Source organism: Psittacula echo, assembly GCF_963264785.1.
Source record: "Psittacula echo genome assembly, chromosome: Z".
Taxonomy (NCBI): domain Eukaryota; kingdom Metazoa; phylum Chordata; class Aves; order Psittaciformes; family Psittacidae; genus Psittacula; species Psittacula echo.
In genome coordinates, this window is record NC_137742.1 from 68,834,618 (window position 1) to 68,849,005 (window position 14,388).

General features: G+C 37.9%; 1 protein-coding gene across 2 annotated transcripts in view; it reads left to right on the plus strand.

Annotated features, from left to right (window-relative positions):
* MCC (MCC regulator of WNT signaling pathway) overlaps nucleotides 1–14,388 on the plus strand; it is a gene marked incomplete at its 5' end in the record, with an annotated part of 213,747 nt that overhangs the window by 142,024 nt on the left and 57,335 nt on the right. For both annotated transcript variants that reach the window (XM_080637635.1, XM_080637636.1), the window contains 2 exons: nucleotides 1,924–2,037; nucleotides 8,149–8,291. In XM_080637635.1, the coding sequence (XP_080493761.1) occupies nucleotides 1,924–2,037; nucleotides 8,149–8,291 (257 nt within the window). The remainder of the gene's footprint in view (nucleotides 1–1,923; nucleotides 2,038–8,148; nucleotides 8,292–14,388) is intronic.

Below are 14,388 nucleotides of genomic sequence, written 5' to 3' on the forward strand. Positions count from 1 at the left end.
TTATAGTGTACAATCATCTAATTATAGTGTACTTATATGACTGTGTAGCATGGTCTTACTTAATTTAGAGAATTGTAGCAATTTTTTCATGTGTTATTTGAAAGCTGTGGTGAGGAATGCAAGATGTGATTAACAAACTGGTGAGCTTCATTGTAACACTTCCCCTCTGTTAAGGAAATAAGGTAAAACAGTGGCTTATAAAGTCACTAGCTTTCCTGAAAATTGAAAGTCAGTTACAAACAGATTGGTACAATTAGGCTGATTCTTGTTTCTCCACACTGTAAAACCACTGCTGAGTTTCCTGTGGCAGGAAGAAAAGCTTTCTGGTGAAGACCAAGAAAACTTGAAGATGGCCAGGGTGTTGCTGGGTTTATTAAGATACTCCAGCATGCATACCTTAAGAAGTTATATAGCATATGCCTGTAGCAGGCCTGAATTACTGTTTTTTCACGTGAAAAATGCATCTGCCTTGAGAATCTTAAACCTACCACAACATAAAATTGTGTACATGTATATTTATGCTGAAATTAATAACTGCACCTGTGTAAGACATTTTTGTAGCTGACGTAATACAAATACTTTTGACTGAACTCAAAAATTAGGGTGTCCAGAGCTTCTATCGTAACTAGCTACTAGCACCTAAAATTCACATCCAAAAATCTTCATAAAATTGTATTTTCTGTCTTGAAACCAGAGATGGCTTTTTCTGTAGCAATACAGTATGCAAAGGAGGCGTTGTCAAATGATATCGTCTCTCTGCCGTCATATAGCTACTTTCATGTCAGTATGTGAAAACACCTCTGGTTTTGCCAGCTTCTAGTATTGTAAAGGTAAAACTGATTTCAAAATAGGACACAGAAGCAGATTGGCTGGAAATGGAACAAGAAAAATAACTTAAAAGTGACCTGCCCAATAAAATGTCAAGAGTCAAGGACTGAAACGGGCTGAAGGACTAGAAACAGAGTGTATGTTTCAGCCTGAATCTTGGCAGCAGAGCAGTGTTTGCTGTATTACTTGGTCTGGTGTGAAAGGTCACATCTGTTTTCTCATGCAGCGTAACTTGCAGTTGGTTTTTTACTACTACAAAGAAAGTATCAGTTGCTAGTTTTCCTCCTGGATTCTTTGGCTGTAGTTGTCAATACTGAGTGCTGAATTCGAGCTGATGCCTTCAGTGTAATGATGAATGGGATATTTAGGGACAGGAAAAGAGTGTGAATAAGTTACAAGTATAGGATTCTTTTAAGAATTGTTTTTGATTTCTAAGTTAGTGTAGCTGATGTAATATAGATGATATTAGTTATCTTAGTCTGCTATATATTCCCACATGCTATCAGTTAAATATGGAATGTATCTTTCATTAAAAGGATCTACTGCAGAAAGAAAAACAGTTCAGGTTCTTCATGTGTGGCTTCAGTAGATTACAATCACTGAAACTCACTGATATAGAACCAAGGAGGAAAACAGCTGCAGAGCAGTAGCTCAAAGAGAGTAAGCTTTAATTGCAAGATAAAATCGAGTTCTGTGCATTGAGTTATTCCCTTCACCAAACTGATAACTCCTATGTGTCTGAAGGCATCAAATCATGATGGACCTTTTATAATACAAGTTGGAGTCAAAATTTAGTGTAAGATTTTGTAACACAAAACTCAAGCCACCTCCTATTAAACTAATGCATATTTCCAGCTGAATTATACTTCATTATATTTATCCTTATAATATGTTCTCTGATGAAGGGATGTGTGTGCTGTCTGGAGAGGAGAATTCTTTGTGAAAAGCAGCACAGGAGAACTTCTTTTAGACTTTTGTTGTACTAAGTTCCTTTTAACTACTACAGAATTCCAGATATTTTAGCTGCTGCATAATCCTCTTATCTTCAAATGACTTGTGAATTAGTTAATTTGTTTCATTCCTTTTGTCTTCTAGCTTCATTTAGCAGCCCTGGCTTCATTAAAGGGAGACATAGTGGAGCTTAATAAACGTCTACAACAAACAGAAAGGGAGCGTGACCTGTTGGAAAAGAAATTGGCAAAAGCACAGGTGAGCAGTAGTTCAGTTCTGAAGGTGGTCCTTGGTTTTGTGTTGTCTTGCTCTTCTGAGAGGAATGTGATACATGGGGAGAGGATATAATATTTGAGCAATGTCACAAGTGAAAAGAACTTAAAGACTGCAAGAAGCATAGTTGCAGTGGGTTTCGAGTTTCATGTGCTGATGATATTCTTCAAAAAAAATACCAAGAAATAATTACATTAGTTTTGTTTTGAAGCCAATATAAACAGCAACTACTTTGAAAGATATTAGAATATAAAAATTGCAGCATGATCTGAGTGGATTGGGAAGGCAGGCCCTTCCAGTTCGGTGTCAGATTCAAACACAGCACAAATTAATAGTGATAAAAAGTTATTGCCAATTGGCAGTGCTTTCATGGTATGTGAGGAATTGTTTGTGATCTCAGTCTGGCTTCTAGTAAGCCAGTCTTGTATATATCTGTTGTAGAAAATACAGTCACTGGAAAGACAGGGGATTAAGTAAGAATAAGGTCTGAACTCTAATGCTTTCACAGCTCATTAAAAAAAAATAAATCTTTTCCTATCAAGATAAATGTAGAGAGGTAGTGAAACCTTTGGGTTTTGATACTGTCATTCTGGGAAATACCTTTTGTCAGTACTTCAGATTTCAAAACTAATTCAAAATGTGTACTTATTTATACTTGCATAGGCACAAAGCGTTTTGTCCTGTGAAAGTATAGCATCTTATTTGTTGCCCAGAGAGGTTATGAAATCCCCAGCTTTTGAAGTACTCAAACCACCTGGACCTGGACCTGGTCAACCTGCTCTAGGTGACCGTCCTTGAGTTGTGTATGGGTTTGGCTGGATGACCTCCAGAGGTCCCTATCAACCTCAGCCATTCTGTGATCTTGTGAATTTAGGGTCTTAATTTTTCAGTGCAATTTGGTAGGAGCCTGTGTCTGTGTGTTACTTAAGCTCGAGCCAAATACAGAAATGTTTAAGCAGCCTTGATTTTAAGGCTCTTACATCAGTTATCCAACCATATTTTGGCCCTTGTCTGCATTCATTGATATTTTTTCAGCTACCTTTAAAGTTTTGGGGCTTGTAAGTGATACTCTTATTGCAGACCAACAATGCAACATCAAGAAATACAAAATACTTTCATGTTTTCATTCTCCTTGATGTGTGAGTCAGAGCCATGCTGGGAGTTAACATTATTTATTGTAATCCTGAAAGCCTTTTCTAATTTCTACTGCAGCTCTTTGACATACAGTTTGATATGAGGTTGCATTTGATAGTCATTAAACAGTCAGATGCATCTATTGTATCCAAACAATCCACATCATTCTGCATGACCACACTGACTATGTTGTTATATATAACTCTGCAGGGTTTTGTGCTAACTACAGGTTTTTGTTCATGTTTTAGTTTTACTTCTAGATCTTTGTTTAAAAATACTGATACTGTCTCATAGCCAGTGAAGAGTGCCTCGTAGGTTCTCCCATACAGTAAGGAATCCCTACTGATGGTGACCAGGATTAAAGATCAGTCCTTAATACTAATTGACATGTGCTCTGTTAGCACAAAATTGTTTGGTGCTTTCTTTGATGGATTACCAATTATGCATGTTCTCAGTTTTAATGCTGAAGATTTCTATGTGATCTTGGGCTGTGTGCTTGTGAACACAAGTGTAGTGACAACTGCTACCCAAGCTGTGAGTAACACAAGATCAGAAAATAAGTCAGATTAAAAACTTACTTTTTAATGAACAATTTATATAAAGTTTTTGTGGTTCAGCTATTTTCAATCTTTTTCTTTTTTCTTTCTTTTTTTTAAAGCCCCCAAGTGGATAGATTTTTTTTTTGGGTGTGTGTATTAAATAAAATGCAGTCTTTCCTAAAGAATAAGCCAAGAAACAAGGACAGCTAACATGTTGAGTATGCTGGCTATCTTCCAAGTAGATGCTTCACTTAACGTAATTTTTTGAACTTTTCCTCCCACTCCACAGAGATTCATCCAAATTCATATACTTGTATCATATATAATATCAAGCATTTTTTTCCTCTACAACCTCTTTCTAATGCATTTCTTCCTCACTAATGCAAATCAGAGGTTCAGAAGGCATAAATGAGATACAAGGTAGCAGAGGTTCTGCATAACCATATTCAGATGCTAGTGGATCAGTATTAAATCTCTATTCTGCATCTGGACTATACTAACAAAGCCGTGCATGTTTCATTTTAACAGGTGTGGTAAATGCTGTCTGGGACAAATAGCTCTTAAAACACATTTTGGTAATACTTTTTCCATCATTTCATGAGGCTTGTGAGATGCTTTGGAAGAAAGGATTAGTGATTTGAAAGGTGGAAGTGATTCAGGGAAACACAATTGAAGTAATTTAGATGACAAATGGTGAAGTTAGACAGTTGGATACACTGTGCTTAAAATTTCATAAAATAACATAATTGATCACTGGTTGTTGTAGCATGTTCATTTCCAAACTGCAGTCTGTGGAGACCTACTATAGCATTTGGCCTCACCCTTCTAGTATTTCAATAAGATAGCAGATCTCTTTGTATGTTTGTATTGGTGTTCAATTTGGCAATGAAGTGATCTCTTGAATTAAATTGCTGTACTGATCCACCGTAACAAATGTCTTCTTCCAAAAATCTTTCTGTGGTTATGAGAAGAAATGTAGTGCTTTCTGCTAGCTCTGGCTGGCACTGTATCCTCACTTTGATAATGATAAATAGTGGATGTCTGAAGGGAGATCATGAGAAATGCATACAGATAGTTGTCCTCCTTCATACTCCCCCACCTTTCTGCCAACATCTGTGAACAAGAGGCTACATCGCTTTTAATAGTCCTCTGTGGCCTTATCCTCCATGGAGTTATCTAATCTTCTTTCTAATCCATCTACATTCTTGCAATTTCTAACATCCTGTGACAGTGAGTTCTGCAATTTTACAATAGAGCATGGGATTTAATAAAATGCTGATGTTTCAGGAAATATAGCAAGAAAAGACAATTCACTTACCTATATCATTCCTACCATTTCATTTCTTTTCACAAGGTAGTCCTGCTTTTTCAGCCTTTGTGCTTAGTCTCTGTAATTCTGGAATTTTATAATAGGTCTAGACACAGGGTAACAAAGACTGTGCTATATCATTCTGGATTCTTTATGACACAGAAACAAGTCCCATTACTGCTATAATATTTCTTTACATCCTCTTGTAAAAAAATATTTTGAAGTAACTTGAAATAGAAATGCATGGTGTTCAGATGAACATTGAAATTACTTGTCCTGTTGTGTGATGTCCTTATTTCAAATAGATCAGCCATGTCTAATTGTAGTCTTCTTCCACATCAAGTGTGCAATAGAGTATCACCAAACAATTAATTCTGACTGTGTACATTTGCATGATTGAGGATTTGGCACAATGGACTTGTGTTTATACTTAAAATTAGATGAATGGATTGCCACTTTAAAATCTGACATTCCTTTTTAAAACACTGTATCAGTTGCTTGAGGATTTTCTGCTTCTGTGAGCCTGTTAGACAGGTTTATTATGGTGGCTCATTCAGATGATGACTTGTGTTCTTGGTGAACAATACTATAGCCAGTGTTTGCCTCCGCAGGGCCTGAGGCACTGGGAGATGGGTCTCTAAGTGAGCTCTTTTTTGTCTTCTGACTAAACACTTAGAATTTAACATAAAGGTTTGCACTTGGCAGTGTTTTTTTCCCTGGGAGTTTGTGTACATTACTAGGCAGTAGAATCATGTGTTGAGATAATATCCTTCGGTTAAAATATTTTGTCTTAGCATCCTTCTCCCTCATATTCTTCTTGCTCTTGTGGTTGTTTCCCAGTATCGGAAGGTCAAACAAAGGTGTTCCCAGGTATTGTTAATTTATACCGTAAGTGAATTAAACTTTTTAGTCTGTACAAAAAATGAGTGAAAGGTCACTTACTTAGAAATGTGCTGGCAACATTTCTACTGACCTCAACAATTGCTCATCTTTCACAGCCTCTCAGTGGCTTATCCCTCTGCTTTCTCAGAGAATTAAAGCTCTTAATGGTTTTGATAAGAACTTAAGTATGAGGCTGGAAGAGGGATGAGGGAAAAGGTATAAGGCATTTATCTTTAAAAGTTTGTGTGACTGTCATGCAAATAAATTGAAAGGGTTGAATATATACAATTTGGAAAGAAATAGGAACTAGGGGCAGATCATTGCTCCAAGAGAGAAATGGCTGGAGGAAACAGAAGGCAAGTCTGGTAATACGGCTGAGGTCCATTAGCAAGAGTTCATGTATCTTCAGTCAAGATAGATAAACAAATCCTGCTTTTCAGTGAACAGCTTAGAAAGACAAAAAATATTGTAATAGGGTTTTTATTTATTGTCTGGAAAGAATTATTATACACTCCATCTGAAACATCCTTTTGGTTTAAAAGAAAAAAATAATGCGCATTGCTGATTGATCTGAATAACGCTTTGGTAGCATTTGTGGTTATCAGTGTGTGTCAGAGGAAATTTAGGTTTAGAAAGACAGAAGCAGCAACTCTTTATTGCGCTTGAAATCTGTTTTAAAGCTTTTGTTCAACATTTTCTCTACACTATTTCTGTATTCTGAAAGCCATGGTGGTACTTCAACTAGGTGTGATGTCAAGATAGATACAAAAATGTGAGAAATAAGCTGACGAATGATTCTACGATAAAGAGTCATTATACTATACAGTTGCAAACATGAAGTCTTAAAGGCCAGCTGAACATGTATCAGTCCTTTCCTCTTCAATGTAAAGAAGTGTACAGTCTGTTTGTCTTGGTGTAGGTAAAAGTGCTTTTGACTACAGCTGGAGTAAGAAACAGTTTTGTTGCAGTCTGTGGGATGACACTCTTATGTCTGGGCTACCTTTCAATGTGCATATTCCTGGAACTTAAAAATACTGAAAAAAATTATTTCAAATTTAAATAAAACATAAACCTTAACATAAATTTTAGTTTTCAAGCAGCCTTTTATGTAGATGATGTCCTCAAGCTATGAATATGAGTGGCCAAAAAATAAGAGGGCAGATCGAAAATAGCTGCTAGCTTGGGTATAATTTTCATATTTATTATACAAAGGGTTGAGGGAGTTATCTCTGTATAGAGTGTATACTTGATTTGAAAAAGTTTTGGTGCAGCAATGTTGGACGACTTTCTGCATCACTATAAATTACAGCCTTTAGAAATGTTACTCAGATCTTATATTGCAGGTCTTCAATTAATGAGTGTAGTTTTTATACTGTCAGTCGGTGTGTGATTTTCTTTTTTATTGAGAGCGTAATGCATACCGTTCTGCCATTGCAAGAAGGCTTGATTGTTTCCTGCAGGTGGTCAGAAGCAAAAAGTTAGAAGTCTTGAAGTCTTGCTCTTTCCAGCCACTATCAAGCATAACTTCAATCAGCATGCACTGTTGGATTGTAACTGCAGTAGGCTGTAATTGTCTGTTCTGATTGGAGTGTTTGCTGATGTGAAGAGCAAACCAGAGGGGCTGGATTTAAAATTCTGTGGGAAATTAAAACAAGGATTTTGTCTTAGAAACCAAGCAGCCATGTAGCCCTTTAAGTGTTCAAATAATAAGCATTTTATTATAAAGGATTAAAGTAATTAAAAATATTCTATCATATCTTTACAGGCTAATAAAACCAAATACATTACAGAATAAGTCATAACCTCAAAGTGTGGTTAGTTTCTTTATAATAATGTGGTTTCTGCCTTAGGACTTGTCCTAATTCAGACCACATAGGGAAGATCCTTGAAGATTCATGATGCATCATGAATCTTACAGGTTGAAAGGTGAGATATTTGTAGCTATTTTGAGTTGCAAATGGTGGGTTTAGTTCAAACAGGAAGGGCAACTTCTGCCTTTTAGAGGGGTAGGGGGGGACAAAAAGAGTACAGTGTATAGTCTTCCAGTCCATCTGTAATCTTGTAATGACCTGTCTTTGTGTACCTCTTGATTTTATATCCATCCTTTTTTCTTCCGAAGGCAGTGTTGGTTTGATGAGTAAGAAGACCATTAATGGTGTGTACTTTTGCCTTGTATTGGCTTCTGTGCAATTACTCGTAAGAACTTTTCTGTTCCCTGCTTTTCTGCTTTAGTGTGAACAATCCCACCTAATGAGAGAGCACGAAGACTTGCAGGAGCAAACAACACTACGCTACGAGGAACGGATCACAGAGCTGCACAGTATCATTGCTGAATTAAATAAGAAAATTGATCGACTACAGGGAGCAACGATAAGGTACAGCAGCTTCCTGGAAACTGTAGACCAATGCAAGAATGGTGCAAAACATGGTGTGGATTCTACTCCAAATACAATTTGATGATGACTTTTAGGTAGTTAGGCTTGTTACGACTTTTACTAAGTACCTGCCCATGATTATGGTATGTGTTCGCCAGAGTATCACCCTGAGTACATTCTGTCTGGCAAAATCACACTTTGCAAAGCCTAATGATCACTGCAAAGAACTGCACTGTGTTGTATAAATATTTTTTATCATAACATACATGCCAGGGTACCAGATACGTGATAGCAGGGGTGGATAAAGGAAGATGTAGCCACCCAGCTTGCACCTCTGCTTTTAACTTTATTTTGTGGCATGCTATAGATCACCTGTTTTTAACATGTAATGAAAAATATGGCTCAAATGGTTTTCAGTAGGTTTTGCATCTACTTGTACTGGTATTTGTGACAAAACAAAATGGTACAAATCACGCTGTTGCTTGTCTTTGGAGCAGTACACCATGTCATTACTTGTTACTGTGTTAGGATAAATTTCACGTTTGATTGCAGGAAAACACTCTTCCTCACTTGCTTTTACACATTAACTCTCATGTAGAGAAAGTTGGAATAGAATGAGGAAAGAGCTTTAAGCAGTAAAACTACTAGACTCTATGGATTTTCTAGATAAAATCAAGTTAGATTTGACTCTTGTGTAGGTAATATTGATGTGGTGCTCTAACCAAGTAGCAAATTTTCAGTTTTCCATGCCTATTAGCTGCAAGGTTTTTTATAACTGCTTCATTTGCTCTTCCTTGTAAACATTTCTACTAGCACAAGGCAGTGTTGTTTTATATGCAAAAAAAACCCCAGTTTTATATGCAAAAAAAAAAAAGTTTTATACCACTATAAAAGCAGGAATAGAATCACGTTATGTTAATTAAGAAGATAAATACTGCCAACTCTGAGATGATCATAACTAGTGATGGTCATGGTGAGATTTTTCAGGTAGGTATTTTCTAAACCAGTAGTACTTCTCTGAAGAAAATCCCTGTAACTCCCTTATACGTTCATGCTTAATATCTCCGCAGACAAACTTCCCTTTTGTCTTGTTCTGAATAACCTTTCTTTTGCGTGATACTGGCTGGCCATCCTGCCCTCCTCTCTGGTAAAGCTCCACCAATTGAAAAGACTAGTTGAAAAGCAGAATCAGAGAAGCTGCATGGATTTTATTCTTTTTTTTTTCCCTGAAAGGCAAAATAACTCCATGGCATTTAAGAAAAATATTACATAGAATCTATAAAAATGGTTTGTATCAAGACCCTGTGGCAAGCTAAATGCCAAATGGTTCAATTACAAAATATTGGAATTGGGTGCATACTATGAATGTTTAATCATGTCTTCAACATGACAGCAGTGGCATGCACAGGAATGTGAGGCATAAGAACTGAGCTTGGTAGGAAGTGTATACCGCTTCTCATGAGAAGTGCAGTTTGGCTGCCCCTTTGGGGGTTGCTGGCTTTTGAAGGCATCAGAACGATACTGCTGGAGCAGTTCCCACACCACTGGCATGCCCCACCTCTTTGGTCCTATCATATGAGAACTCATTTTGCTCAGAGAAGCTCTGTTTTTATTTGTTCTGGTTTTATTAGTAAGAACAAGATATTTGTTAAGTTAGTGGATTTTCTTATTTCCTTTAATGATTGGAATAGTTTGCAGGCCAATAATTTGGTGTCTGGGGAACAGAGAGGTAATATTGCTGCTGAAAAATGGTAATCAGAGGTAGAATTGGAGGGATTCCATAGGGTTTGTAAAGACAACTGAAAGAAGGAGAACTGATACTTTCTGCTTGTGTCTGTCTGTAAATCCACTCTGGGGTCTACTTGCATCACCCCTGAGAAGCTGCTGCATCCCAAGGGAGCATGGGTGGTGTAACTGTTGTCCCTCCTGGGACAGGTGTGACTCACAGCGTCTCCACCCTTGGCTGTGGTGGGGCCATGCAGACTGTGAGCCCAAGAGCTGGAACAAAACAGTCCTGGGTAAAAAGGGAACACAAGGCTTGCTATGGCCTCAGAGTTTATACTTTCCTCTGAACCAGAACACAGGAGGGATTTTAGTTCTGATTTAATTGTTGGCTGCCTGCAAGTAATGCTGTATGGAGGTTTTACTTGTGTTGTCACAAAGTTTAGGCTTTCTGGAAACAGTTTTCTTGAGTTTACATTAGTTGTGTAGCAGATAAATGTTTCCCCAGTGCTGACACAGAGATTGTCTTGTATTGCTTTTAGGCTGTAAAAAAAAAGACTAACATGTAGCTTGATGTGCTGCTGCTTTGTGACATTCTTCATGGTTCCTTCCAAAACCCAAAAATATTCCAGAAACAATTAGAAGAAGCCAGAGATTCATGGAGGATATTTGACTACCCTCTTTAAGGTGTATTATCTTTAAATTTGTAGCTCTTTGAATGTGAGTAGTACCCTGAGAAAGTGGGGCGGAAAGTGAGCAAAAAGAGTGTGTAAGTCTGAATAAGGTATTGCAACAATTTGAGGATTCTTGCAAGCTGTATAAGCTCATTAATATTCTTAATTCCAAGAATTTTTCTCTCTTTGTTTTTGATGGTTTTGTTTTGTTCGGGTAATTTTTTTGTCTTTACACTGTCAGGGCTTTTGCTCATGTGGTTCAGTAATATCAGCTCTAAAAAGAGCTTAAGTCACATGTCTGTGCCTCTTCCCAGGTTATATGTGATATGCTGGTCTTAGTAATCTTACAGGAGGTTTTTCAGAAGTTTCCAGGATTTTTCTAGGTTTTGATAGCTATTTCTTGGTTACAACAAGTTCCATGTGTGTGCCAACATGAAGTTAGCTGCTGCTCTCACACTGTGTTGTTCCAGCATTCCCCAAGGAAAATGAGGTCACCATGGTTGTGGGAGCAAGCCAACATTCATCTCCAGTTGTCTCATCTCCCTGCTGCTGGTCTGGACAGCCCAGTTGGTTTGGAACCACAACCTCACAAAAATAGGAAGCTGAAATACAGCTGTGTCTGACTTCATACTCCCTATACTCACACTGTTCAAGTAGATGAGCCTCTTGCTTGCCTAGTTCTTCAGGTGTGACAGTGCAGAATTTACCCATTACCACCTCAATATGGTAGCAGTTTGGGAGCAAAAAGACACTAAAGAAGTGCTCTACTAGGATGAGGATGCTTTTTTTCATTTGAGCAGTCTAGAGACATAAACATTTGCTCTATTTTTTTTTTTTAAAATTACAGTTGTGTGACTGTCTCAGTGTTCTTGTCTAAATTACTAGGGAGAAAATGGGAGGAGGTAGCTAATATTGTAAGTTCATTGTAAGACTCAATTCACAAGCTTTCGTCAAACTCTGCAATATTGCTGGGCAGAAGAGGCTATGGGGATTGTGTAGAGCACATTTTGCCTGCTTTTAGAGTGAACAGCTTTCACTGAGTGGTGCTAGCTTGGGGTTCCTGTTAGCCAAATGGAAGTTGGCGGCAGTGTTACCCCTACTTCTGCTGTTTCAATTTAGAAGACAACTTTTTTTTACATTGCAAAGGTTCTCTGTCCTTTGACAGGGTGTATGCCTGCTCCAGTTTTCTCTCTCAAGTGTGTACAGCTTGGAAGACAGCAGAGCTAATCAAGTGGATCTTCCCAATTATAGAGTCATATTGTAAATACTTGGATATAGCCAATACACCAGATAACTCTGAAGCACAAAAAGGATTTACAAATTACACAGTAGTACTGAAGTACTAAAAGGGAATTAGATCTGCATTAAAGGTGAATATGGTGAATATTCCTGACTTCAGAAGGTTTTAGTATTGTCTTAGAGTCATTCAAACTCAACTCTTTTCTTTCCTTTTTTTTTTTTTTCTTTTTAATCGTGTCTTTGGCTGGCAAAAAGACTTTGGCCTGTGATTGACAGTCTTTCTTACATGTCAAATTGAAATTCAGCAAAAGGAAAGAGACCAAATTGCTTTTAGTTCTAAACCACTGACTGTTTGGGTCCATCTGTGCAACTCTAAAAATAGTAACTTTGACAATACCAAACAGAAATACACTCTGTTGAATATTGGTGTGTGCTAAGGGTTATTTGAAACAGTTGTCAAGAAGCTTGTAGACTATTGCTGTAAAGCCATTTGTTCAGACTTACAGCTTTTAATCTGAAATATATTCAGAAAGTAGGTTGTGTTGGAGTTAATGAGGAAGAAGGAGAGTAAATAACAAATGGCACTTACAATCATATTTATACAATGACCTGGAGGTCTGATTCTAGCTTGTAAATATGTGCTATATGGACGTTAAGTGAATCCAATTCAAATAGCACTGTGGGTGTGAATAGTACCTACAATGCCCAGCCCTACCTGCCACTGGTGATTAATTCTCATGTTATCTCAAGTGTGTCACTGTTTGTTCACAAGTGAACTGGTTCAGAGGGACCTCAAGAGTATATACAAAGGGAGCAATCAATCTCTGGGTTGCAGCGCACATACCCCTGTAGTATTCTCAATCTGAGGGTCTTGGACTGCTTTAAAAATACTTGTTCAAGTAAAATGATTGTTGAATTGTTGCTGGCACCTAAAGTGTGAAACTATGCATTCTTTGCACTGTGAAGAGAATGCGCACCTTGCCATTGTCCTGGCAAAACTTGTCAGTGGTGGGAAAGGATGCTGCAAGTGTGCCATTTTGCTGAGTACTCGCTCAAGTTTTACTCTGTCTGTACAGCAGTTGTGATCATTGGTTGCACCCAGACATGAGGAAAGCAGGTAAGTGCAGATGTTCCTGTAAAACACACTCTTTTGCTCCAACATTGTTCCCATGCTGCCCTGTGTTGAGAACAGCTTGACCTGATCTCAGTTGCCTCCAACTCACAATGACATTCCAACGACTGGGAACCATCAGGGCACATAGGCGAACAAATATATCTCCTTTCTTCAGCTAAGTCCTAGATGATGACAGCAACCAGGAGGTTGTAATACATCCACCGTCTGGGTGCTGTGGCAGGATTTCAGTGGTTCGTCATCATCAGCTGTTCAGCACCTTGCATTTCCAGTGCTGCTGAAGGACTCTTCTCCTGTTCTGCGGAAGGGGGAGTGGCCAACAGTATCTTTTGTTACTACCAACTTCCGTTTTAAAGGCAAAATTTGTATTTGAAATTTACTGGTCCCCTCAGATTCCCCCGTGTGCTTTTAGGCTTCTCCGCCGTGAGACTGGTGATGGAGAGACTGATTGACCTTGCTGTTGCTTTACTAGAAATGGATTTCTGATCTTTCTGGTCAGGTCTTAGAAGCATTAGCTCATTCAGAGACTGATTTCTGGCTTGAGCCACTGGGAAAGGTGAGTCCTGCTGCGTGACGTAGTTTTCAACTGCCCCAGGATACTGAGGATGCTTAAACTGAAGAAACAGCACTAGTGCTAGCTAGACAAACTTGTGTTGGACTTAAACAGAAAATCTATACAATAGTAGCCAGAAGAAGAGTGGTAAGACATTATTATTGTGTGTAGCATTGTTTTGTGATCAGTATAGCCTCTTGCAAAATTGTAGAGGTAATTTAGGTTTTAAAAATGTAGAACTAGTTGTTTCATAAAAGGAAAGATTATTTACCTTCAGTTAAAAAAAAAAAAAAGCAACTATTAGAGTGCTTGGGAATTGTTTTTGTGTAAAGCTAATTACTCCTGTCTTGTGCTGTGGCTAATAATAAACGAGTTCATGTAACATAAACCCGCACTTATCTGTCTTCATTACACTGTTTTAGTTCTTGCTATTCATTATTTGGTTCTCACACTGTCTTAAACATGTACTGCATGATAGCATAAATACTTATTTTTTATCAAAATCTCTATTTTAACCAGCTGACCTGCATTTTTGTTTAATAATAGTCACTAAGTGCTTGTAATAAAGTCAGACTTCCTTTGCACTGAAGTGAATGTAAGGGGTAGAAGAGCATAATAGTTCCTGTAGAAATGACCTTGGGAAACCCTTCTTGGCAAGCAAACTGAAACTCCTTTTTTGAGTTGACCTGTCTCACAAATTGTCACCTCTGCTACTTTGCTATCCGACTTTAGTTCTGTCATTGTTCTCTGTATGTATGTGCCATCTTCTCTGCTGTA